The 23,632-nt window shown below is 38.3% G+C and overlaps 2 protein-coding genes and 1 long non-coding RNA gene across 8 annotated transcripts in view; 1 reads left to right on the top strand and 2 right to left on the bottom strand.

Moving 5' to 3' along the window:
- Window positions 1-778: 778 nt before the first annotated feature.
- LOC118808124 lies at window positions 779-3,700 on the bottom strand. Its single transcript, XR_005007261.1, has 3 exons — window positions 3,603-3,700; window positions 1,867-1,921; window positions 779-1,586 (listed from the first exon to the last, which is right to left on the bottom strand). It is a non-coding gene; the product is annotated as an uncharacterized LOC118808124 (long non-coding RNA).
- slc19a1 (solute carrier family 19 member 1) lies at window positions 3,257-19,955 on the top strand. Its single transcript, XM_036570571.1, has 6 exons — window positions 3,257-3,567; window positions 5,029-5,680; window positions 9,608-10,391; window positions 12,852-13,044; window positions 13,509-13,650; window positions 15,539-19,955. Exons 2-6 carry the CDS (start codon window positions 5,408-5,410, stop codon window positions 15,737-15,739), a joined length of 1,593 nt encoding a protein of 530 aa, XP_036426464.1. The 5' UTR covers window positions 3,257-3,567; window positions 5,029-5,407; the 3' UTR covers window positions 15,740-19,955.
- A 593-nt stretch (window positions 19,956-20,548) lies between these two features.
- The window catches only part of col18a1b (collagen type XVIII alpha 1 chain b), a 77,024-nt gene continuing 73,940 nt past the window's right edge, over window positions 20,549-23,632 (bottom strand). For 5 of the 6 annotated variants that reach the window (XM_036570570.1, XM_036570565.1, XM_036570566.1 and 2 more), the window contains 2 exons: window positions 22,271-22,383; window positions 20,549-21,434 (listed from right to left, as the gene is read on the bottom strand). In XM_036570570.1, coding sequence (XP_036426463.1) covers window positions 21,230-21,434; window positions 22,271-22,383 — 318 coding nt within the window. In that variant the 3' untranslated portion in view covers window positions 20,549-21,229. The remainder of the gene's footprint in view (window positions 21,435-22,270; window positions 22,384-23,632) is intronic. The other variant, XM_036570569.1, reaches the window with a different exon arrangement.

The raw sequence follows: 23,632 nt of genomic DNA, 5'->3' as shown, positions 1-23,632 counted from the left end.
TGCATAAAGGTAACAACATATACCAATAAACAGGTGTTAAAGAAAAATACACATGAAACTGAAATGTGCAGTACACCACTGTGCTTTGTTTTGCGCACACACACACACGCATACACACACACACAGCCACTTTATCATTTTCACTCATTTTCCATTTAATCAGTTTCACCAATATGGGAGTACTTTGTAGATTTACAATTACAGACTGTAGTCCATCTATCTCTCTACATACATTGTTAGCCCCCTTTTACCCTGTTCTTCAGTGGTCAGGACCCCCATGGACCCTCACAGAGCAGGTACTATTTGGGTGGCGGATCCCACTGACATGGTGGTGGTGTGTTAGTGTGTGTTGTGCTGGTCTGAGTGGATCAGACACAGCAGTGCTGCTGGAGTTTTAAACACCTCAGTGTCACTGCTGGACTGAGAATAGTCCACCAACCAAAAACATCCAGCCAACAGCGTCTTGTGGGCAGCGTCCTGCGACCACTGATGAAGGACTAGAGGATGACCAACACAAACTGTGCAGCAGCAGATGAGCTATCGTCTCTGACTTTACATCTACAAGGTGCACTGACAAGGTAGGAGTGTCTAATAGAGTGGACAGTGAATGGACACTGACTGCTGTGTCTGATCCACTCAGACCAGCACAACAAACACTAACACACCACCATCACGTCAGTGTTACTGCAGTGCTGAAAATGATCCAACACCCAAAAAATACATGGTTTGGGGGGTCCTATGGGGTCTTGACCATTGAAGAACAGGGTAAAAGGGTAAACAAATTATGCAGAGAAACAGATGGACTACAATCTCTAATACAATCTCTAAAGTCATATGGTTCGAATGACATGCAAATTCCAGATGGAGGGCAGGAAGTGTAAAGCGAAAAACAAGATGGAGGCAAGCCCATACTATGCTAGTTTAGACTATATTATGAGAGAAAATTACAACTTATGTTGATCCTTATGTTTTCAAGAGGAGTGTTTATTTCCAACTGAATTAAAAGACCTCCCTGCTATTGAGGCAGCAGATGTAAGCAACTTGTTTGTTCACCCGTCTTTTGTTTAACTGTTAACCCTGATTTTAGTGCAAGTGCTTGTATCTTTTAAATCTATCACCTGTGCACACCCACAGATGAACTGTGCAAAATATATTTTTACTGGCGTTTTTGGTCAATTTCTTGCAATTTTCCCCCAATGAACAACGAGCTTTGGTACCTGATAAAAGCTCCTTGTAGTTTCTCAGTTAGAACTAATTTAGCAACCATACACTACGTGAACCATAGGCATTTTGAGAACCTGTGACAGTGCCTTCTAGGAAAATCACTTCCTGCCCTCCAGTATGTGCCACAGCAACGCAGTGACGTAATGTAATTTGCAAACAGGCTTAAGTAAGGTGTACATAAAGTGGTCAGTGAATGTCTATATAGAGCATGTGTGGAAGAGAGAGAGGCAGACAGGAAATGAACATCTGATCCCTACCCAATAATGTTAAATGTACTCGGCTCTTAACAGATGTGGAGGTCTCTGGTCAATTTCTTTGTCACCTGCAGCGTGATTGTTACTGTGGATTCTTCATGGCTGCATCTAAAATGAAGAAAAAAGTAAGCAAGATGAGTAAAACCCTCACCAGATAGTAGACAGCAGGCATTGTGAGAAAAAAAATCTACAAAGAAACAAGAAAAAAGGGGTTGTGGATGCAATAGCATGTAAGAAGGAGAGTGTTTCTGTAAATAACAATGTGCTGGTTTTCACAATGACACTTAACATTCAAAGTCCTATTGCATTTATATAACAGCAATGCGTAAAGAAACATACACTAACATTACAAAGAGCTACACTATAATATTACTATAAATAAAAGTACCTGGGACAAGCTGTAAGTCCTTAACAGTCGAGAACTAGAAGCAGCAGATGGATGACTGTAGGAAGAGGACACATTTAATCAAAGTTTAAAATACTAAATTTAATAACAAACAGACACAGCCATGTTTATGTTGACTAACTCCATTTGTATAAGCAGACAAGGCTCCCAAATCCAGCCAAGACATTGTTTCCAAACCTGAGAAATACCTGTTTATGCAGACAGGATTTGTTTCCTAGCCTCTGCTTAGGGCTGGGCGATAAAACGACAACGATAATTACCGCGATATAACTTTTCCTCGATAGAGCAATACGACATGTTCGATAAAATACACCATTCTCATACTTCCACGTTCTAGCGAAAGCCTTGGTGGCGTTTTCTACTGCAAGGAAAGCGACACTACTCTGCTGTCGCCAGGAGAGGGTTTTTCTACATGATTAGAGAAGGAGGGGGCCACGAGTAAGATGAGTCTTTAGCAACGGCTGAAACGCGGAGTTATACATTCCCTGTTTGAGTGGAGCGACGGGCGATCTGTTCTCCTGTGACCGAGAGTGAGTGACGAGGTCAGTGGTGTAACTACACTGTCCAACAGTGAACTCACCTCTTTCCTAACATCCTAACCAGCTTTAGCAGCGTTAAATCACAATCCTCACAACTACAGCGCTCGGACAGTCATATTTAAGTATTAGTGCATTCCCAAGCAACGAAAGTGAAAGAAAGAAGTGGGTTCATGTAAATTACAGCCCTGATTTAAACGAAAGTAAACTGAGGAAGCTGTGAGGCATTGGAGAGCGGGAGAGCGCTAGCTTTCCAGGCTAGCTGTTTTTAGCAGCTGGCTAACTTGAAGCAGCGCTCCGTCACTCACACAACACAGTGAATTGATGATAGCTCAAAGAAGACACAAAAGCACCGCTTTCAGTTTATACCTAAAAGGACGACTCCGTTTGTCTGGTGTTGATATTTTGCGGTTCACCACTTACTACTACGATAGTATAGAGAAATCCAGTCGTCACTAGCTGGTGTCTGAATACTGTGATGTCATTTCACCAGCTAAAAATAATCTGTTTTCTTTCTTAAATTATGACTATTACAAAATAGCCATGCTTTTCCAGCTGATAAACATCTTAACAGACGCTTTCTCCCACTCTCCCATGACAGATTTGTGAAATGTTCCACTGTTTGGCGAGTGTTTGTCATGTTCCGTCCATAAAGGATAGTTTAAAACATTAAAACACTCCCAGCCTCCTTAGTAAATTTTCTCGAGGTACATATAAATACATTCCAACATTCCTTTTTTCTTGACGCGTTCGAGAAAGTGCAGATTTCCTGCAGATCTGAAATGTACTTCCCCCGGATGTACATGATATACACGAAGTTGTAGATGATGTTTAGATCGGAGGTTCTGTGTCGGCCCACCCCTGCTTGTTTTTCACACGTGCGCGGGTTTATGCTTCTCTGCAGTGTACCAGAGGACTTTGAAGGAACAGACTGTTCTGCTGGAGCTGTGCTCTTTCTTGTTGGCAACATTTTTGTTTCGGGGAAATATCGAGTGTCGACAAATAAACCACGTTGGCGGGATGCATCGCTGCACAGACAGCAGAACCCGCGGATTTACAGCTAGCTAAGCTAGCCGGCTTGCTAGTCTTTAGGACTGGTCAGCAGAGCCTGAGAAATCTAGCTAATTAAGTCCACTGAAGGTTTTTGGTAAGTAAGAAATATTGCTTTCTACGGTCTTGTACCTCTCTCTTTTTCACCAGCCAACGGAGACTTTCAGCACTTTTAGGCGCTGCAGCTGACCCGTTCGCCCTGCATGTGTCCGAGTGTGTGTGAGTGGAGGCTAGTCTGGGCAGTGCAAATGACTGGGTTACTGAGAGAGGCTCAGATCCCCACTCGGCAGATTTCGCCAACATTGCTTTGTAAACAATACGACTGACGAGCTGTGTTAGAGTGTTACACAAGAAACAGCTTTAACATCCTTTGGTAACGTTACTTGTGTGAGATAGCCGTAAGACGTCCTAAGACGTAAATATATAACGTTAAGCAAAAAGTTTATGCAGTGGTGCGGTTTCATAACCAGCCGTAATAACCAGTTGAAGGGTAGAGTGGTCAAAATACATGCTCAGCTAAAAGAATTGATACTTCTGTGAAATAATGATAAAAGTAAAAGTACTTTTTATGAAAATTAATAAATAAATAAAACTTGCTAGAAGTGCAACAAACAGTACCAGGTCAGTGGAACGTTTTTAATACATACAGCTGCTGTTAGCATAGGAGGAAGTGAAGTGTGTTGGACTATATTCTTCTCTTTCTGCCACTCTTGGTCTAAATGAATAAAATGATAAACCCCGAAAGTCGGAGGTGCGATCAGTAATAAAGCATAACGTTATCATCATATTACAGCTGCTGTTACCAGTATAACATGAACTTAAACAAAACGTACACAAATGTACTTGAGGGGAAAAAGTATTGTAGCGTCCGCACACAAGTTGACTCTGAGTCTGCCATTTTCTCTTCAAGGAAAATACTCTTTATATAAAACAGGCAGCAAAAGGAACTAAGCCAGGGGCCAAATGAGACACAGGTCACCCAAAGGCAGACTTAACACAAAGAGGGTGAACACACACTAAATTCGCCAAGAAGACAACAAAAAGCGCAACCAAAATGTTTACACATCTCAACTTTAAAACACCAACATCTAACACTAAATTGAGCTAAAGGAAGGCTGCACAAAGGCACACGGAATTCTATAATAGCAGTAGAGTACCCCTGTGTTTTCTTTCTTGAGCTTTAAAATTAAAGTAAAATTATTAGCTTGCTGACAATGGCCAGAATGTGGTAAAATAGGAATTTAGCATCACTCTAAGTTATGCTGAATTTGAGGAATTTTTGAACAGCTAATGTGCACCAGCCATTGTGAGCTATGGTTACAGTGTAAATAACTTGGACAGCATGACAGGACAGGCCCTATATATGAACCCATTCATTCTGTGCTGCTCTGTATTACCACAGCTTAGCAATAACTGGCAATTTGCATTCACTGTCCATTGTCCTCGACAGTCTACTTTATACTCTTGCAAAAAACAACAAAAAAAATTCACACCTTGCAACACGACTTGTGGAACTTCAAACTAACTGCCTAATCTTGTTTTGTGTTTTCTTTTACAGAGTCATCATGGGCAACTATGTTAGGTAGCATTTTACAATCATTGTCAGACTTGGAAGCTGGACAGAGGTTAGCTTAACACGGTAAGTTATTCGCAGGTAGAAGATGTTAGCTCGTAAGCCCAGCTTTTTATGAAAAGGATCACTTTACTTTAAGGAGTTTTAAAATAGTTTCTGTGTGGAGACCCTTTTCTGAGATGTGCTTGCAGTGTAGAGTCAACAGCTTTGAGGGTATTACAACCAGAACATTTTTATAATATTTCAGTGCTTCTTTAAGGTTATTTTAGCATTTCAGTATTATCTTAAATCCTTTGTGTGGAATTATAGGGAGTGACTTATTAAAACCATCTAAAGTGGTGGTGTAGGTAAACTACTGTAGATTATGGTTGATTCCATGGCATGTGGTGAGGGCAAAGAGGAGCTTAAGGAGCAACCAAGGACAGATGAGAATGAACATGCAAATGAAGTTGAGGAACCCCCTCCAAACGTGCTCGGTACCAAGGCAGACCCGCAGGATGAGCCCCATAAACCACAGGCCTGGAAGTGGTCAGTCATCTTCCTCTGTTTCTATGGCTTCATGGTTCAGCTGAAGCCTGGGGAGCCTTTTATCACGCCACACTTGCTTAGCATGGAGAAAAACTTCACTAGAGAACAGGTGAGTGTTTAACTTGGTGAACATTTCAGAGTCAAAATACAAAGTGACAGCCTCAAGTGTAATTTGTTTTTGAAATGTTCACTGCCCATGAAAAGGTTTGGGACACCTAGTTTTGAAAGATGTTTTTAATAAACATGTTGTCTTTGTCGCTTTGTAATAAGTTAAATGCAAAGTTTGTTTAGATCTTGACTTTTTGTTTTTTCCTTTTTCATAAATTTTTTTAGACTTGTGTGCTGTGATGTCAGCACTCAAAATGTTGGTGTTTAAACCCCCTTTTGGACAGATTTTTAATGCATGTTTTTAACAATAGTCTGGAGAGGAAAACTCTAAAATCTTTATTCACTCCAAAGAAGGTACATTAATAAACATAAAGCTGAGCATTATAAAATGTTACCTGGTGTTTTTCTTAAATAATTGGGCAAAAAAGAAGTTATTGTGTCCCAAAACTTTTTGTTTGAGTAGAATCCTGTACTGATAATCCCATTCCTTCCACTGGAATTTTGTGACTTTGTTTTAGGAAAAAGTTGTTACTCTCTTTTTGTTTAGTGTTCTGCTTATTTATTTGGATTAGATGTCCCTCTAAAAGCACTGCCAGAACTGCAGTGTCACATTTGGCCCCCGTACTGAGCTCTAGAGGCTGGCAACTCATGGAGATGTGGTCAGAGTTGGTCAAAGTTCACATTCCTTTTAAATGGGTCAGGTAGACTGCAAGGTTGCCAAATCCATTAGACTTTAAATCCCTCTGCAGGCAAATTGCACTGAGCCACTTGTATTTACAAGGTAGATGTGTATGCACGTGTGTGTGTGCTTGTGTGTCACAGCGGACTTGCAGTCTGAGAACTGGAGAAATTAAGCTCTTAAGTAGTAGTTGGTAGAGCTGTTCTTTCGCAAAAGGATATCATTAACTTTGCAGTAGCAAACATGAGTCATGTTTCAGATCAAAGTTGGCCAGGGTATGACAGCATGTTCTGAACTTTTTTCAAATTCAAATGCAAATTTAAAAATGTCAATTAAATTGTGCGTTTTCAACTGCATTTCTAATGTGAGTGTATATTATTTAAGACATAGTCTTAATTCAAATGCAAAGTGTGTATTTGCATTTGTATGTATAATGGCTGGCAATATATAATACGGAAAAGCAAAGTACTTTTTACATTTCATTTTGGTTGTCTTATTGGTATGACTGACATTTAAAAAGGAATAACAATCACAGATTTGCAATTGCATTTACTCATAGTCATAGTTTTAAAAGACGCTTAGTAGTTTTAAAAAAGAAACATTGGTATTATAATCAATACTCAAGGTTTCAGTACCTGTACTGGAAAAGAAAATAATAGTAATAATAGTAAATGATAAAATGTAATGTAATAGTAAATAGTAAAATGTAATGTGCTTGGAATTCTCCTTCAGGACCATACCTGAATGGAGGTTTTCTAGCCTGAACCCTAAAAAAAGCTGCCATTATAATGCCGCATATGTGACATGTTTTATCAACTATAAACAAGAATCGTTCACTTGAGGTAATGTGTGTGTGTGTGTGTGTGTGTGTGTGTATATATATATATATATATATATGGACAGAAGTATTGAGACACACCTCTTAATCATTGAATTCATGTGTTTCATTCAGTCTTATTGCCACAGGTGTATACAATCAAACACCTAGCAATGCTGCCAGCTTTTACAAACATTTGTGAAAGAGTGCTCACTGAATTTGAGTACAGTAATGGGATGCCATCGCTGCAACAAGTCAGTTCATGAAATTTCTTCCCTTCTAGATATCTCCTCGATCAACTGTGAGTGATATTATTGAAAGTGGAAGCGTTTAGGTACCACAGCAACTGAGCCACAAAATGTCACACCATGTAAAGTTACAGAGTGATGAGGCGCATAGTGCATAAAAGTCACCAATGCTCTGCTGACTCAGTAACTGCAGAGTTCCAAACCTCCTCTGGCATTAGCACAAAAACTGCGCCAGGAGCTTCATGGCATGGATTTCCATGGCTGAGCAGCTGCATGCAAGCCTTACATCACCAAGCACAATGCAAAGCATTGAAAGGAGTAGTGTAAAGCATGCCGGCACTGGACTCTGGAGCAGTGGAAATGTATTCTGTGGAGTAATGATCCACGCTTCTTTATCTGGCAGTCTGATGGAGGAGTCTGGGTTTGAAGAATGCCAGGAGAACATTACCTGCCTGACTGCATTGTGCCAACGGTAAAGTCTGATGGAGGAGAGATAATGCTATAGGTTGTTTTTCAGGGGTTGGCCTAGGCCTCTTAGTTCCAGTGAAGGGAGATTTCAATTCATCAGCATACCACAAAATTTTTGGACAGTTGTATGCTTCTATCTTACTGGGAGCAGTTTGGGGAAGGCCCTTTTCTGTTTCAGCATGATTGTGCCCCACTGCACAAAACAAAGTCCATAAAGCCATGGTTGGGTGAGTTTGGTGTGGAAGATCTTGACTACCCTTTACAGAGCCCTGACCTCAACCCCATCAAACACCTTTGGGATGAACAAGAACAGAGATTGCAAGCCAGGCCCTCTCGTCTAACATCAGTTTCTGACCTCACAAATGCTCTTCTGGATGAATGGGCAAAAGTTCCTGCAGACACACTTCAAAACCTTGTAGAAAGCTTCCCAGAAGAGTGGAAGAGAGCTGCAAAACGGGGACCAACTGCATATTAATGCCTATGGATTTAGAAAGGAGATGTCATAAAAGCTCCTGTAGGTGTAATGTGTCCCAATACTTTTGTCCATATAGTGTATGCTTTCTTATTATTGCTCAACAGAATGCCTAATGCTCAAGTTGACTAACTGTTCTCGCGTTACATTAGTGGGCTACATGTAGCAAATTGTGTCCTTGAACAGTGCTTCAGTTGCACAAAAAGTATAATTTGCGTCAGTGCAAATAATAATATCTTTTAGATTATTTAATAAATGCAGTGATAGCTAATAAATGGTTTGATAGATTAAGAAAAGGTTAAGCATTGTTGTTGCATAATACATTGTTCATCATATCACAATATTGTCCTCTGTAGTATTCTTATTGTTGCAACTTCAGTATGCAGCAATTTTTGTGCAGACCACAATTTACATTTTTATTGCATGATTTGCATTATCAGATCAGTCTCAGATGTTCCTGATGGAGTGTGCTGTAGGTGTTTTAAAAGATTAGATAAATGGCTTTACTTATCTACAAATGCAAATAAATTGGGTCATAGTGCAAGCCTGTCGTGAACATTAAGCATTCACCAATATGTTTTTATCACTTGACGTGTCACAATACATATCAGTATAACTGCAATAGAAAATTCTGTATATATCATATAGCCTTAGTGCTCTATAGAACAAAAATTAAAGTGCCATTCTGGCCTGTAACTAGCATTTAATATATAATTTGTAATGTTATGTAACTGTTTTCTTTAATGTATTCTGTCTGACAGAATTCATTAATTTGTATCCTTGTGTTTTTTGTCTGTCAGTGTTCTCTCATTACAGTACCACTACAAATATATCATGCAATCAATCCTGACTGCTAATATGGCCACTGATGTGGAGGTGAATAAATATAGATGAAAAAAACATTTCAAACTGCACACGCTCAAGTATCCACCCTGAAATGCCTGTAGTTTTTCAGAAGTCTCCCCCCCCCCTTCCCCCTTTAAGATACATCAACAGAAGAGGGTTTCCCTAGTCTTTAAACTGGAAAATCTTGCCCAAGACACTTCAGCGGTACTGCTGTAGGGGAGTACGTGTGTTTACAACAGATGCAGAGATAATTGCATTTTTCTTTTTTGACCACTCCACTGTGAGATGTGGTGGAACATTCATTCATTCGCTCATTCATTGATTCCCCCAGTAATGATATTTAGTTCCCTTGTTTCATGGTTGCTTACTGCTTTGTGTTAAACCTGCTTTTATTCCAGGTCACTAATGAGATCAACCCCGTGCTCTCTTACTCCTACATGGCAGTGCTGGTGCCTGTTTTCCTGCTGACAGACTATCTACGCTACAAACCTGTTTTGGTTCTCCAGAGCATGAGCCATGTCTCCATCTGGCTCCTACTGCTGCTGGGCACCTCCTTACTGGAGATGCAGTTCATGGAGTTCTTCTACGGTATTACAATGGCTGCCAGAGTGGCCTACTCCTCCTACATCTTCTCTCTGGTCCCAGCATCTGTGTATCAGCAGGTTGCCAGCTATTCTCGCTCCTCCGTGCTGCTAGGAGTGTTCACTAGCTCTGTGATGGGTCAGTTGTGCATATCGCTGGGTGGCATAACGTATGGCACTCTGAGTGCAATCTCATTAGGCTTTGTCTCTTTTGGACTCTTGTTGTCCAGCTGCTTGCCATGGCCCAAGAGGAGTTTGTTCTTTAACCAGAGTCGCCTGGAGGAAGAGAGGAGGACTGCTGCTCAGTCAGAATTGGACAAAATCAAATCAGATGACAAGCCAGTTAAAGCTTTACCAAGTTCCGGCAACAGTAGTTGCACTGCCTCCTGGACAAACTCAGTGTTCATTCAGATGCTGAAGGAATTGAGAAATGTAGTGAAGGTGCACAACCTAAGACTTTGGAGCCTGTGGTGGGTGTTCAACTCCACTGGCTATTACTTGGTGGTGTTCTATGTGCACATACTATGGAACAAAGTGTACCCTGCCACAGAACAAAAGCATGTCTATAATGGAGGAGTGGAAGCTGCTTCTACTTTGCTTGGTGAGTAATTGCAATAAGTGAGAAATTGCAGCTGTTGTATAAAATCCTGTCTCCATTTTTTCTCTTTATACATAAAAGTTCCTGTGTCCCTGGTGTTTTAAAGCTGTCGGTTAAAATGTTCCTCTGTGATCGTAAGTACCATCACTTCTTAACACTTAAGGTACGTTCACACTATCGTGGCAAATACTTGTTGCCTGCTGCCCTTTGCAGTGGCAAGGTTTGATTAGGTCCTCGCTCAAAGTGGCAAATCACCTATCAAAGGATTTCAAACAAACATCTAAATGTATGTTTGTAACACATTATTTTATGATTCAAGAAAAATGTGAAATACATATTACATCCTTTTCTACAAAGGATTCTACAGCAAGAGCGTATAGCCTCCATTCATTGGCTGCACATTACAAGGTCAGCGTAGCATGGGTCAAAGTTCAACAAATGGGAACTTTGCTTGCAGTGCAGTTCCAGGACAGCAAAGACGATTAAATGTGTATGGACGAAACGTACAAAACCTTTTTGCCATGGTAAAGGAACACACTTTTAGACTGAAGTTTTATTAGACCAACCCCAGTTCAGTTAGATCTTTTCTTTTGTGTTCAGTAGGCTTGTGCCCAGTGACAGTTAACTAAGTTACCATAGCAACAACTCACAGTGATGATTAAAAAGTAATTCACTGTCTGTTGTAAAAATATTGTTCATATATTTACTTAATTTACGCAAATCATACCAAGCCTCTAGCATTTCCATATGTGAACATAACTGAACCTTTAAACATGCTTGGTTAAAAATGACAAACTACAACAACAACATTTACTGAAGTGTGTTGTTTTGTTCTTTAATCAAACAAGGCCAAGCATCAACTCGTGTGCTATCACTTTGTTTGGTCCTGCTCTCATCTTGCAGGGCAGATGTGATCTCTTAACCAGGGGCAGCCTTTTAAAATTTGGTGCTGGATAGATGAGAGTAACACATCTGGGTACTTTGCACTTGCATAATGCCCCCATCCCTTTTTGGGTAAAAGCAGCCCCTCCTGTTTGACTGGTGGTAAATACCAAATTCCAAGGTCTTTGTCAATTTGATAGCACAAAATGTCCAGTCAGGCAAACAATGATGTCACATCTTTGCCGTTTAACCATCAGTGTTATTTTATAGAAAAAAAATACAGAAAAGAAATAGGGTTGATGAGTCTCAGTTTCAGTCTGCCTCCATCAAAGTGGATGAATGACCTGACCAGGTGGCATGAGGTGTCATATTTATGATTCGATTCCCTATAGTTTTATCATCATTGCATTAATGTAGCATTTAGACACAATTTGAATGGCATAAAAATTACTTCAGGGAACAGGCAGGTGAACCTGTTTTACTCTGCACCTATCAACAAACCAGGGGAAAAACCAGCAGGGTGCAGCTAGTGCTAGCAAGCCTACTGTTAGTTAACTCAGAATCAGAATGTGTTGTTACAGGATAACATTTAAATTAAGACTTCACTGTGCTCTATGTTTTGCCCTTTCAATGCAGCATCAACATTCAATACTTTTGACATTTTGACATCTTGACAACTGTTGACATCAAAATCAATAACTGACCTGTGATGACATGTTTGCCACAGACATACATGTATTAACTGGTTGGGTCCCATAGTTAACCATTTTTATCTTCTCTATGGATAGTCTGAAGCCACCTCGCTTGCTACTTCGAGCGCTGCCTTCACGAGTCACTGGATTGGTTTAGACATTTCACACTCAGTTTGTACCCAACCTAATAAGGCTGCGCTCCCACCCATATTTAAATTTAGATTTTAAGTTTTTGTTAAGGATTAGTCGCAGACTAATGCTTAGTCAAAAGAATTTGCCAAAATGCTCATTGCTACTTTTTTTTTTCTACGTTATCCCAGTATAATAATTCTGTTACTAACACAGGTCTTTTAATCAATTAGACATTTTTGAACAAACAGATGGGTTTTTTGCAGCAAATTGTGATTTATGTTTAATCATTTGACAAGGATAATGCTTGTCTCAGTGTTTAAACATCAGATGAAATGTGTTTAATACTTAATCTAATGTCAGTGACCTTAAATGTGAGTCCTCGAGTAGGGCCTTCTCAGGTCATGTGGAAAGAATGTAAGTTTATGATTGTGTTCGAAACTTCCAGCTGCATTTGACTGGTCAAAATGACAAAGAAGCTGATTGGACTGAAAGATCATGATGTAACAAAGGCTCTTACTTCAGGTTCACTTCATATCGTAACTCCATGGACACAGTTCAAATCCTGTAGCTCTTGAGTATTGACTTTGCTTAGCTACTATTCAGTGAAATCCTTTTGTAAATTGTTGTTATTCTTGTAGTGTCTGCCAACATTCCATCAGTTGTCAAATGTTCTGATATCTAATGGAGTAGTTGCCTGTGATTTTGGCTCTATGCCTTTAATGGGATCATGACTAATGCTTTAGTGCCCCTTCTCCAGGTGCAATCACATCATTTGTGGCAGGCTTTGTGAAGATCCGATGGAAGGTATGGTCTGAGCTGGTGATTGGCGTGATCACTGCAGCACAGGCCGCTTTGCTGCTTCTTATGGGCACCACTGACAATATCTGGGTGTGCTACGTGGCCTATGCACTCTTCAGAGGCTTCTACCAATTCCTGGTTCCTATTGCTACGTGAGTGACTCCGGTAGTATTCCAAATGATGCTTCATCTTTTGCGTTTGTAACAAATTTTGCCCTTGTCCTGTGATTGAACGAGTATCTAGTACATTAGGACAAGGGTTCCCAATCACAGTCATGGCGACCCTTTCTTCTGCACATTTTTGTGATTTTCTCACTCTACACACCTGACGCTTAACAAAATGCTTGTTAATTAGTTGATGAGTTGAGCCAGGTGTTCTCGATAAGACAAAGTGCAAAAACTGTGCACAGAATTGGGTCTGACAGGATTGGTATTGGGGAAACGCTGCATTAGGACACAAATAGTCCCCTTTTACATAACAGTAAGCATGCTGTGCTTCATCTGTAAAAACATGGTCAACTTGTGGTGAGCCACCTGAAGGGCTAACCAGATAATGATAGCAAACAAACTTTCATACATAGAATTCAAAAAGCTTAATTTGCTTCTTTTTCTCTCAGTTTTCAGATTGCCTCCTCTCTCACTAAAGAGTTATGTGCTCTAGTGTTTGGAGTAAACACTTTCTTGGGAACAATCTTGAAGACCATTGTTACTCTAATTGTGGCAGATAAGAGAGGCTTGGCTCTGCCTGTGCACTCCCAGGTAAGAAACATTTTTTTAGGAAAGCGCAATCTAACACTTCGTAATAAAGCAAAAATACTGTTCATTGCTTAAACCAGTATTTTCCAAACCATTCCTCAGGGCACCCCAGACAGTTCACATTTTTGTTTGACAACATGCTTGAGCACATCACAGAGTTCTACTGTGTGAGCAAAATGCTCACATTTGTTCCATTTATTTCTAGAAATTCATACAGAATTTAAATTTTGAAGTACTCATGCAAAATCAGATTTGGCCCCACATAGCCTACTGCTTCATTATGCCGATGTATGATGTGTTACTACAGATGTGCAGATTGCATGTGCCACTGGCCTTGTATGTTAATATATTTACAGGGATTGAAAAGTAAATCTCTCGCTTGTCGCAAGAAGTCTAACAAACCTGCTAAATACCTATCCTGCATAGATGTCAAGTCTCACAATTTAGTTAAGAACTGCAGGTTACTGTAGGACTCATATCTTCTGTCTTTGCTGCGATCTCACGGCAGTAAATTTTAATCTTAAAAGTTTTTTTTACTTTGCGTTGCACAGTGGATTCACAAGCACTGTCTCAAAGTTAAGGACGCCATCAAGGAAGGCTGCATTTCTTAGCTGTTAAGTAACTGAAGGTTGTTCTGTTTTGTACGATCCTTCAAATGCAGCTGAGAAATGCATCCTTCATTTGAGAGAAGGCCTTAACCGGTGTATCATTCGAGATCTTCAGTCACACATAATCCTTCATGAATGGCAAAACGACTTGAAAACGTCAGAAACAACTACAAGTAGCAAGGTGCTTGGGCACTAGAGATTATGAGATGTAATGAAGTGTAAATGTTAATTCAATGTTTTGTTGTGTTGCTTATGTCAGTAAGCCGTGACGTGTTGGTACAGCTCGTTCAGGCTGTCTCAGTGGTAAATGAGTGAGCACTGAAGAGGAGCCTTCTTATGCCACTGAATGGAGCATTTCATTTAAGTGCATTGAGAAGTTAGAACTAGGGGAAAATGTGTTTTATGTAGTTTTAGGAGTGCTGTGAAGTTTTACATTCAAATGCAGTGGAAAGCAGCTGCACACTTACATAATTTGTGATGGCCATTCCGGCTCTTTTCAGCAAGTCAAATCAGTGAGCTCAGCTCACCAAGAAAAACTGACTCTCGGCTCCAAAACAGCTCTTCATTCAATCACATTTATAATTTTAAATTCCAAAATTAACAATTTATCTATATATAGCATAAATAGATCTATATAAATATATCATTTAATTTTCAACAACAATTTTCAACTTAGTGCAGATTCTAAATAACAAAATAGTCTCCAAATCTTTCAAAGTTTAAGCATAATTAAATGGTTAAGATGTAAACAAAGTCATTCAAAGTTTTTTGCTGTGAAATATGCCATTCTAGACAAATTTAGTGAGTCAGAATTGTTCACAGTTTTAGTGACAGGAACCAGACATCTGAAGAGTTTAATGCCTCTGAAAGCTTCCTCAAAGAAAATTATTCCATATGAATGATTACATATGAATGAACATTTTATGAATGATTATCAATTTGCCAGAGACATTGCTTTACCATGGTTATAAAGTGTATTTAATTAAATCCTTGGTGGAGAGGTACATGCAGGATGTTATAAGGCATTATAGTTCCCCCCAGATTTACCACTGTTTTACCATTTTCAACATTACATATAAAAACTTTAAGACACATGTAGGTTCCCTGGATGTTTTGGAAAAATAAATGAATGAACTTTCTCCCCAATGAGCCACTACACATCCAACCACTCTAAATGACTTTGGTTAAATTTCTACCACTGCATCATGCAGAAGTTTAGAAAAATCACTTAAAAGTTTAGTGAATTGTAGGTTTGTTAATCTTCTGTAAAATTTCTTTTTCAGTTTTTTGTATACTTCTTTTACTTCACTCTGCTGACGGTGGTGTATTTGGGCTGTGCCATCTGGGTCATCGTGCATCATTACCGCAGTAAGTGGCAAGAGCAGATGCCAACAGAAGTCACTACACCTGTTGAACTTGGTACTGTGGAAATGCCTGCCTCTGAGACAGACCCTCTCGCAAATGGAAATAGTGTCAAGACCTGAGAATTGTGAGATTTGTGAGAACTCTTTCTCACTTGGTATTATTTGATTTCTCCCTGTCAGTCCTTCTTTTATAAGTTTTCTGTGAGGACATTAAGTGCATTAAGTGTAGATAAAAGAAAATGTACTTAATGAAGTGGCCAGTTAGTGTATGACTCTCAAATTCAGTACAGAAATTACTTGTTTGAGCTTGTCATCTGTGTGTTGTGTGCTCTTCAAAAGACTGCAGCTCAGACTGCAGCATCAGTTCAGAATGTATTTGTATAGCGCTTTTTACAACAAAGCAAAAGTGCCTTACAGTTTAAAAAAGCTTGCACATTTCTCTGTTGTGCATAAGTCTTATGTTGTATCCTCTATTCCCCACATGAAAAATGACAAAAATAACCAGTTTTGGCAAAAAAAAAAAATTTGTTTGTAAGCCACACTTTAATTCTCTGGGTTTTATTCAAGAATATGCTGAGATGAGTTGTACAAAAAAAATTGGATAAGTAAAGTGATGTTTCGGTTCTTTGCTTTCATTTTTTAGAAGGCAGATATTTTTAACATTTTTAATAATCTCTTTTATAACAAATATACTAACCTGAGTGTAACATCACATCTTACCTCCTACAGAACGGCACAGATTGTATTCATGTATGTTAGTACCTTCAGTGATATGTATTTAGAAACATTTATGAAACAATTAAGTAACTGCCAGTGATATTTTTGTCATTTCATAATGTGAAACTGTTTAAATAATTTTAAAGACTTATTTGTAAAGCTTTTGAGCTAGTTTGTGGTACATTTGCAAGTGAAAGTTTCATAAGGATTATGATGTAAAAAATGGAATATGATTATGTATTAATCAGTCCCTGGAGTATACATGGGGTTACTGATGAACAATAAGAAAAAAGAAAGACTTTAATGTAAGGTTAATCAAAGGCAAAGTGGTGTACTGTTTGTTTATCTATTATAGTATTAGTTTTTCTGAAGTGAACTAGTTTTTTGAACTTCCTAGAAATCCATAACTAATTGAAGTATTGAGCAACTCTTAAATATGGAAAAACCTATCAGGCCTGTACAGTTGGATGACTTTTCCTCATTAGCAAATTAAAGTTAAATTTTTCTCAAGATATTTCAAGATATTTTGTAAGAAATTCAGCTTAAACTCACTTATATTTTTAAATTTATGACAGACAAGAGAATTAGCTTGTTAAGTAATCAGGATTCTCTTTGTAGGTCCATCAAGTCTGGTGTAACACTGCCTTAAAAATTACAGTTAATAATTGTACACTGCCTGAGTCATACTATAATATTCAGAGCACTCATACAGAATTGAACAAGTATTTCAGCATCTACTTCTAACATACTTGGATCTTATATCCATGGTAGGCTGATGCTGAGATTGCTAACATTTTATGTGGGTGTGTGTCGCTACTGAATCTATATCCCCTGGCTGGTTTGCACTGTGCATGCGCACCACTGCATGCATGCATAGAGCATGATATTTTTACCGGCTATATCATATTTGTACCGCAAGTGTCAGAATTTTACAGCTGTAGTTCAGCTGTAACAAAATGATTATATTCCCTAATAGTAATTATGTGTGTGTTTTGCTGTCTTCTGTGCTCTGTTGGCAAGCTATCATACTTTGTCAGTGAAAACACAGAGCTTTAAGGTTTTGCTCTGTGTTTGTGCTTCCTATGTAGTGCGCACTATAGAGGTCATTATATAACAGCTTCTACACACAAACATTTATCTATCTTATTAAAGGACATTTACATTCAGTCAAAGCTGATCGACATTTGATCTAACATTTAGTGCACTATTTAGGAGTAGAAGCTATAACTTCATGACCTTTGCAGTGCACTGTGTAGGGAGTAACTAGTCATTTGAGATTCAGTCATACACATGTTCTCATGTTAAACCAGAATGGTAGTACCAGCAGGTTTTGTTTGTACCCCTTTCATCTCACTGTGCTCTAACCTCATTGTGGGTTCAGCATTAAACACTGCTTTATAGTGATATGCCTGGTTGCTGAATGTTCATGATTTGCTAATAAATAAATGAAATATGTTAAGCTAATGCGCTAATAAGATGTCATAAAAAGATGGGCATGGTGGGTACAGATCGAGCAGTGTCATAAAACATAATGCAGCATACACATATGTCACAGTGGTGCACGTGTGTGAAGTAAATCGAGCAGGTGCCGCAAAACGGGTAGCAACAGTGTCTAACATGATTTACATCATTCATACAGTTTTTCCCTTTGGTTGTAAATGTTGTATTTTTGAACAGTAATGCCCATATTTGGTCATAACTACATAGCAGTCCTAGTTATAAAAATGACAATTAGTGTCATGTATGTTCTAGGTTTTAAATACAAACACTGATGTAACATTTACGGTTCTTCATAGATTTTTGGTAAAATGAGCTGAGGCCTGTCTCACCAAGCAGGGTTTCTTGCTTAGCCAGCTAACTTTAAGCTTAGATCTAACTCTGGATTTTCTGTTTCACAACAGTGGATCACTTTTTACCAGGCTATATCACCATGGCAGCTTAACCAGGCCTGGCCTGGAGGCAGTTAAATGTGCAGCATAAGAGATTTTGGATGATAAACAGCTTTTAGACCAATAAGGCCAGGCTTCTAATGGAGGGGGATCCCTCTGGTCTTTTTCAGGTCGCTTTTTTTTTTGGAGACATTTGTCACATCAGTGGGAGGAGAAGTATTGTTTATTTAGCATAGGAATCAACTTATACTACATAGATATCAAGCATATTAAGTTTTTACTACTGCAGTAAGTGGCAACACAGTGGCAGTGGCAAGAGCGTTGTTTTTAACATTAAACATGTTTTACTTTCTGCGTATTTATGTAGTATTTGGAAAATAAGCCACTCAACTCCTCTTGTTTCACGTAATTGTCATAAACGTCACACTTCCACGTGCATCAGTCTAGCTTGTGTATCTAAACCTGGCTTAACAGAGAAAGCTGTTATCTGATGGGTTAAATTGAGTTAACATTTGGGCTGCTGAATCTTAGTCAGGAACACATGCTTTGTGTCAAACATGCTTTGTGAGACGGGCTTCAGGAGAAGAATGGCCTGTAAATACAACTGAGACTTCATAATTCCTTCACTTTTTTGTTGTTTTTTTTTTTTTTGTTTGTTTGTTTTGTTTTTTACACAGTGTTAGATTATCCAGTACATGTTGGTTACATGTACCACATGCGATTGTGTTTGTTTTTTTTTTTTAATCTATATTTTAAATCAGTAAATATATACAGGTACAGTTTATAAACTGTGAACAACTGTTGCTGTAAAATCATACACTGAAAATCGCATTTTGTAGATGTAAATTTCTAATGTTTTGTGATGGGGCTGCACAGTAATGACAAAATACTAGTCTTACAATTGTAGTGCTACATATCAGGATTGTGTTACACTTTTCAGTATAGCCTGCATTATTTTGATTATTTTTGGAGTAAATTAATACCTAGATTCATCTAAACTCACCTGGTCAAGATACTCTCAGCAAACAATTGAAAACATTGTGATTGATTAAGCTGCTCATTTGTATATTACATTGTCTTGCAGTATCAATATTGCAAAAGCCAGAACAGCGATAACGATTAACAAACGATATATTGCGCAGCCCTAAATTTGTAATGAATGATTCTTAGAACAAGAAACAGGCTCTCAGGAGGCTGTAGCACTTGTGAAGCAGTAGTCAGATTGAATAAGACTGTTTGATGAGCAGTCAAGAAATATACTTAATGTGCTGACAAATTCATATAACAAGGGTAATTATTGCATGTTGTTTGAGTACAATAAATAAAAAATTACATGTTTTAGAGATCATGATTGTTTATTACTGTGTCATTGAAATTACAGTACACATGATATACAAATGGCTCTCAGGTCTGTAGTGGTCAGATGATCCATTAAAAGAAGACACTGTAGTACAGCAGACTAAAAGAGAAAAACAGATGACCAGTGAACTTTAGTCTGTTTTGAGTGCCAATGTTAAGCTCATGTACAAAATAAATATAAAACAAAAAAGCATTATTTGAGTAGTAACATATAAAAGTGTAGAAATGTTACATGGCTATGTTCAAAAGAATTTCAATGCAAATACAAAAAAGCGTTAAGTAACATGGAACCTATTTCACACTTGGGTAGGTAGGTAGAGACCATTCTCTGGTGAACTTGCAATGAGCTAAATATTGAGTAAAACTACTGACCTTCGGTGGCCTTGAGTCTTTGGTTTTGATTTGTGAAGGCACTTCAAAAATTCCATCATAAAAAAAAACATTTTACTTTTAAATGCTCTACCTACTGTCTACTGAGCATTTACACCGATCTGGCATAACATTATGACCACCTCCTTGTTTCTACGCTCATTGTCCATTTTATCAGCTCCACTTACTATATAGGTGCACTTTGTAGTTCTACATTTACAGACTGTAGTCCATCTGTTTCTCTGCATACTTTGTTAGCCCCCTTTTACCCTGTTCTTCAGTGGTCATGGACCCTCACAGAGCAGGTACTATTTGGGTGGTGGATCATTCTCAGCATTGTAGTAACACTGACGTGCTGTGTCTGATCCACTCGTACCAGTGCAGCACACACTAACACACCACCACCACCACCACATCAGCGTTACTGCAGTGCATGGGGGTCCTGACCACTGAAGAACAGGGTAATGGGGGGCTAACAAAGTATGCAGAGAAACAAATGGACTACAGTCTGTAATTGTAGAACTACAAAGTGCACCTATATAGTAAGTGGAGCTGATAAAATGGACAATGAGCGTAGAAACAAGGAGGTGGTCATAATGTTATGCCTGATTGGTGTATATCATTTTTGGCAGCACTCATTTTAAAAGGGAATTTAACAGCTTTTTTGTTCAGCTGCAGACATTTCGAAAAAATTTATTTGATTTCCACTTAAAGGAAAAAAAGAAGGCCATGCCACTTTTAAAGCTTATATGTCAGAAAGAATGACCATACATGCCTAAAATTCTATCTGTATATTAAGCACAATGACATTATTTCCTGAAAGTATTAAGCAGATCTGAAATTGTAAGTTGGGAACTTTTTCTGCAATGTGGTGATTTGAGGTGGATTTACCCTACATAAGTATTGAGGCACTGAGGTTAAAGACTTTTTTTCTGTTTTACCGTATACTCAGGCATTTTAGAATATGAGGTAAAAGTAAATGGGACTGTGAATCACATATTGTGCTTCTATTCTGAACCATTTGACACATTCGCAGAAATATCCAGATAAAAAAAATTATTCTGCATATTCATATTTCATCTTTAATCCAAAGTGTTTGAGTACACATTACAAATCGTTTTAATTTCACTGTTCCAATTTTTTTAATCAAAAGTGGTGTACATCAGAATACCTTGCCTTTCAACACTGTTTGGATGTGTTCTAGAGTGACTATTTATTCCCCCCCCCATTTTTCTTCTGAGGCAGCTGTAAAAGCTGATCTAATACAAACATGGCCTCAATTGGCAATGTAGCTGTTTTCAATACACAGCACAATAGAGGATCTGGAGCAGCTGCGTGGCGTCTGCTGCAGGAGGAGGCCATCCTGGAGGGAGGAGGCCAAGCCTGTAACTGCGTGGTTGTTGGTACGCCATGTTTCACAGTAGCTGTCTGTCTGCCGGTGTCCTGCAGTGCTCGAACCATGCCACACCATCTTTTCTGGCCTGGGAGAGAAAACATAAGAAAATCAGTCCTTGTACAGAGCACGAAATGACAACTGTAAAACCCAGTTCCAGAAAAGTTGGAACACTAAGTAAAATGCAAAGAAAAACTGAAAACAGTGATTTGTAAACTGTCTTTTACAATTATTTAGTGGAAAACAGCACAAAGATATTTATTATTTTACCTTATCAACTTTATTAATTTTTGTAAATATATTCTATTTCCAAACCTGATGCCTGTAGCACATTCCAAACAAGCTGGGACAGGGGAAATGTAAGAGTGTGAAGTTGGAATGATCAAATACACCTGGTTTGGAACTTCCAAGGAGTGAACAGGTGAATAGATAATGGGTGATTCTATTATGATGGGGTATAAAAGGAACATTTACAAAGGGCTCAGTCACCACTTTGTGAAAAACTGCGTGCGCAAATAGTCCAACAGTTTAAGAACAATGGGCCTCATGCTGGCAGGAAATAAGGGCCATATCATCTACTTACTTAATAAGAGTAGGATCACTGCTGTTACCTCGTGTATATTTAGAGAACAACAAAGGGGACAAAACACAGCCCTGAGGTTCACCAGTATCAGAACATGGCAATCAAAAAAAATTTCATACAAGAATGGAAAAAAGTCCACTTTCAAAACCACACAAACAATTGATGTCCTCAGTTCAGAAAGGATTACTGAACACTGTTGATGTAACACTGTGGCAAACATGCCCTGTTCCAAGAGAGTTAATTAGTTAAAACACTCTTTTTATTTACATTTTGCCTACTGTTTTGTCTTTTTTGGAATTTGGTTTAAACTAAGAAATGAGAGACTGAAGATTTCAATTTACCATGCATCGTCATCGAGGACATCTCTGCCATCAAATGAGTAGATGCGTAGGTTTTCTCTCATTTTCCCCTCATCACGGAAGATAGACTCCCAGCTGCTGAATAACTCCTCATCCTGATGGAAACATTGACAGAAACGTTACTGATTTGGCAGCACTTTTTTCCCACTGCACATGCATATATTACTATGGCCTAAAATTTTGTCGTCAATACACATTTTAAAGGGATAAAAATTCAGGTAATATCAGCCAATATAATGTTATATTTCTATTTCACTTTTATACTCCAATAGTTTTAAACAATGGTTGACAAATATGACTGTCCATTCTCTACTGTCACATGTATTGAAGTCAAATAAACAGCAGAAACACAGTTTTAAATAAAATCAATGTTGTGGAGGTTCTCTTCGTAAAATAGTTATTTTGTTTTGTGTTATTCTCGTGCTAAAAAAGCATGTTTGGATACTTTTTCATGTTTACTATTATAACAATGATGGTGTTTAGATTTATCCGTTCAACCTGTAGTGTTGTCATATAACTAATTAGGTAATGTCTCATAATTAGTTCCAAGTTTGCATTTCACCAATTTCATGACCCTAAAAGTTTTTTAATAATTAGCAATAATTTTCCAGCACTGATAAAAAACAGACCATCAATATAATCTGCTAGTATAAGCCAACTGATATGTTATTCAGGCACTACATATTACTGTTATCATCCAGTGTTGGTAGGGTGGCAGCAGCAGCTAACATAAAGGGGAATTCAAAAGTCTGAATTGTTCACAGTGGGGATGATAGGAACCAGACGTCTGAAGAGTTTAATGCATTTAAAAGCTCCCTCACAGAACGTTATTGCTAAAAATGGATACAAACATATTGCCTGATGCCTGAGACATTGTATACACAAGCTTTGAAAATGTTTTGGCCTAAAAAGTATGTATTGTTTAATCCATTCATGGCAGAAGGGTACACAGAGGGTGATGTAGGCAAAATAGTACCCAAAGAAATTATTATTATTATTTTTTTTTTTTCAGATGTACCTCTATTTTACAATGATCAGCTTAACACATTAAAAATTTAGAAGATGCCTGAAGGTTCACTGGTGGTTTTGGATAGTAAACAAAATTCTGAGTGTGTACTTTTCTCTAGAATGGAGCATTTCACATCAAACCGCCCTGGATGACTTTGTTCACATCTCAACAAAATAATGCAGAAATTTTGAAAAATCTGTGAAATTGTCCTTTAAAGTTAATTTGTTGTTATTGTTCATCATGATGCGTTTGTATCATGTATATATCATTGCTGATTTGGATGAACACATGCAGGTTTCAGGGCACACACAGTTTTAAGTTAGTTTACACTACGG

The sequence above is a fragment of the Colossoma macropomum genome, unplaced genomic scaffold, assembly GCF_904425465.1.
Source record: "Colossoma macropomum unplaced genomic scaffold, Colossoma_macropomum, whole genome shotgun sequence".
In the NCBI taxonomy this organism is placed as follows: Eukaryota; Metazoa; Chordata; class Actinopteri; order Characiformes; family Serrasalmidae; genus Colossoma; species Colossoma macropomum.
This window is presented reverse-complemented; position numbering and strand designations above follow the sequence as displayed.

Excerpts from the sequence above, each read along its gene's own strand:
- slc19a1 (XM_036570571.1), top strand. The coding sequence starts at position 5,408 with ATGGTTGATTCCATGGCATGTGGTGAGGGCAAAGAGGAGCTTAAGGAG. Across the intron at positions 5,681-9,607 it reads AAAACTTCACTAGAGAACAG|GTCACTAATGAGATCAACCC; the intron begins GTGAGTGTTTAA and ends CTTTTATTCCAG. Across the intron at positions 13,045-13,508 it reads TTCCTGGTTCCTATTGCTAC|TTTTCAGATTGCCTCCTCTC; the intron begins GTGAGTGACTCC and ends TTTTTCTCTCAG.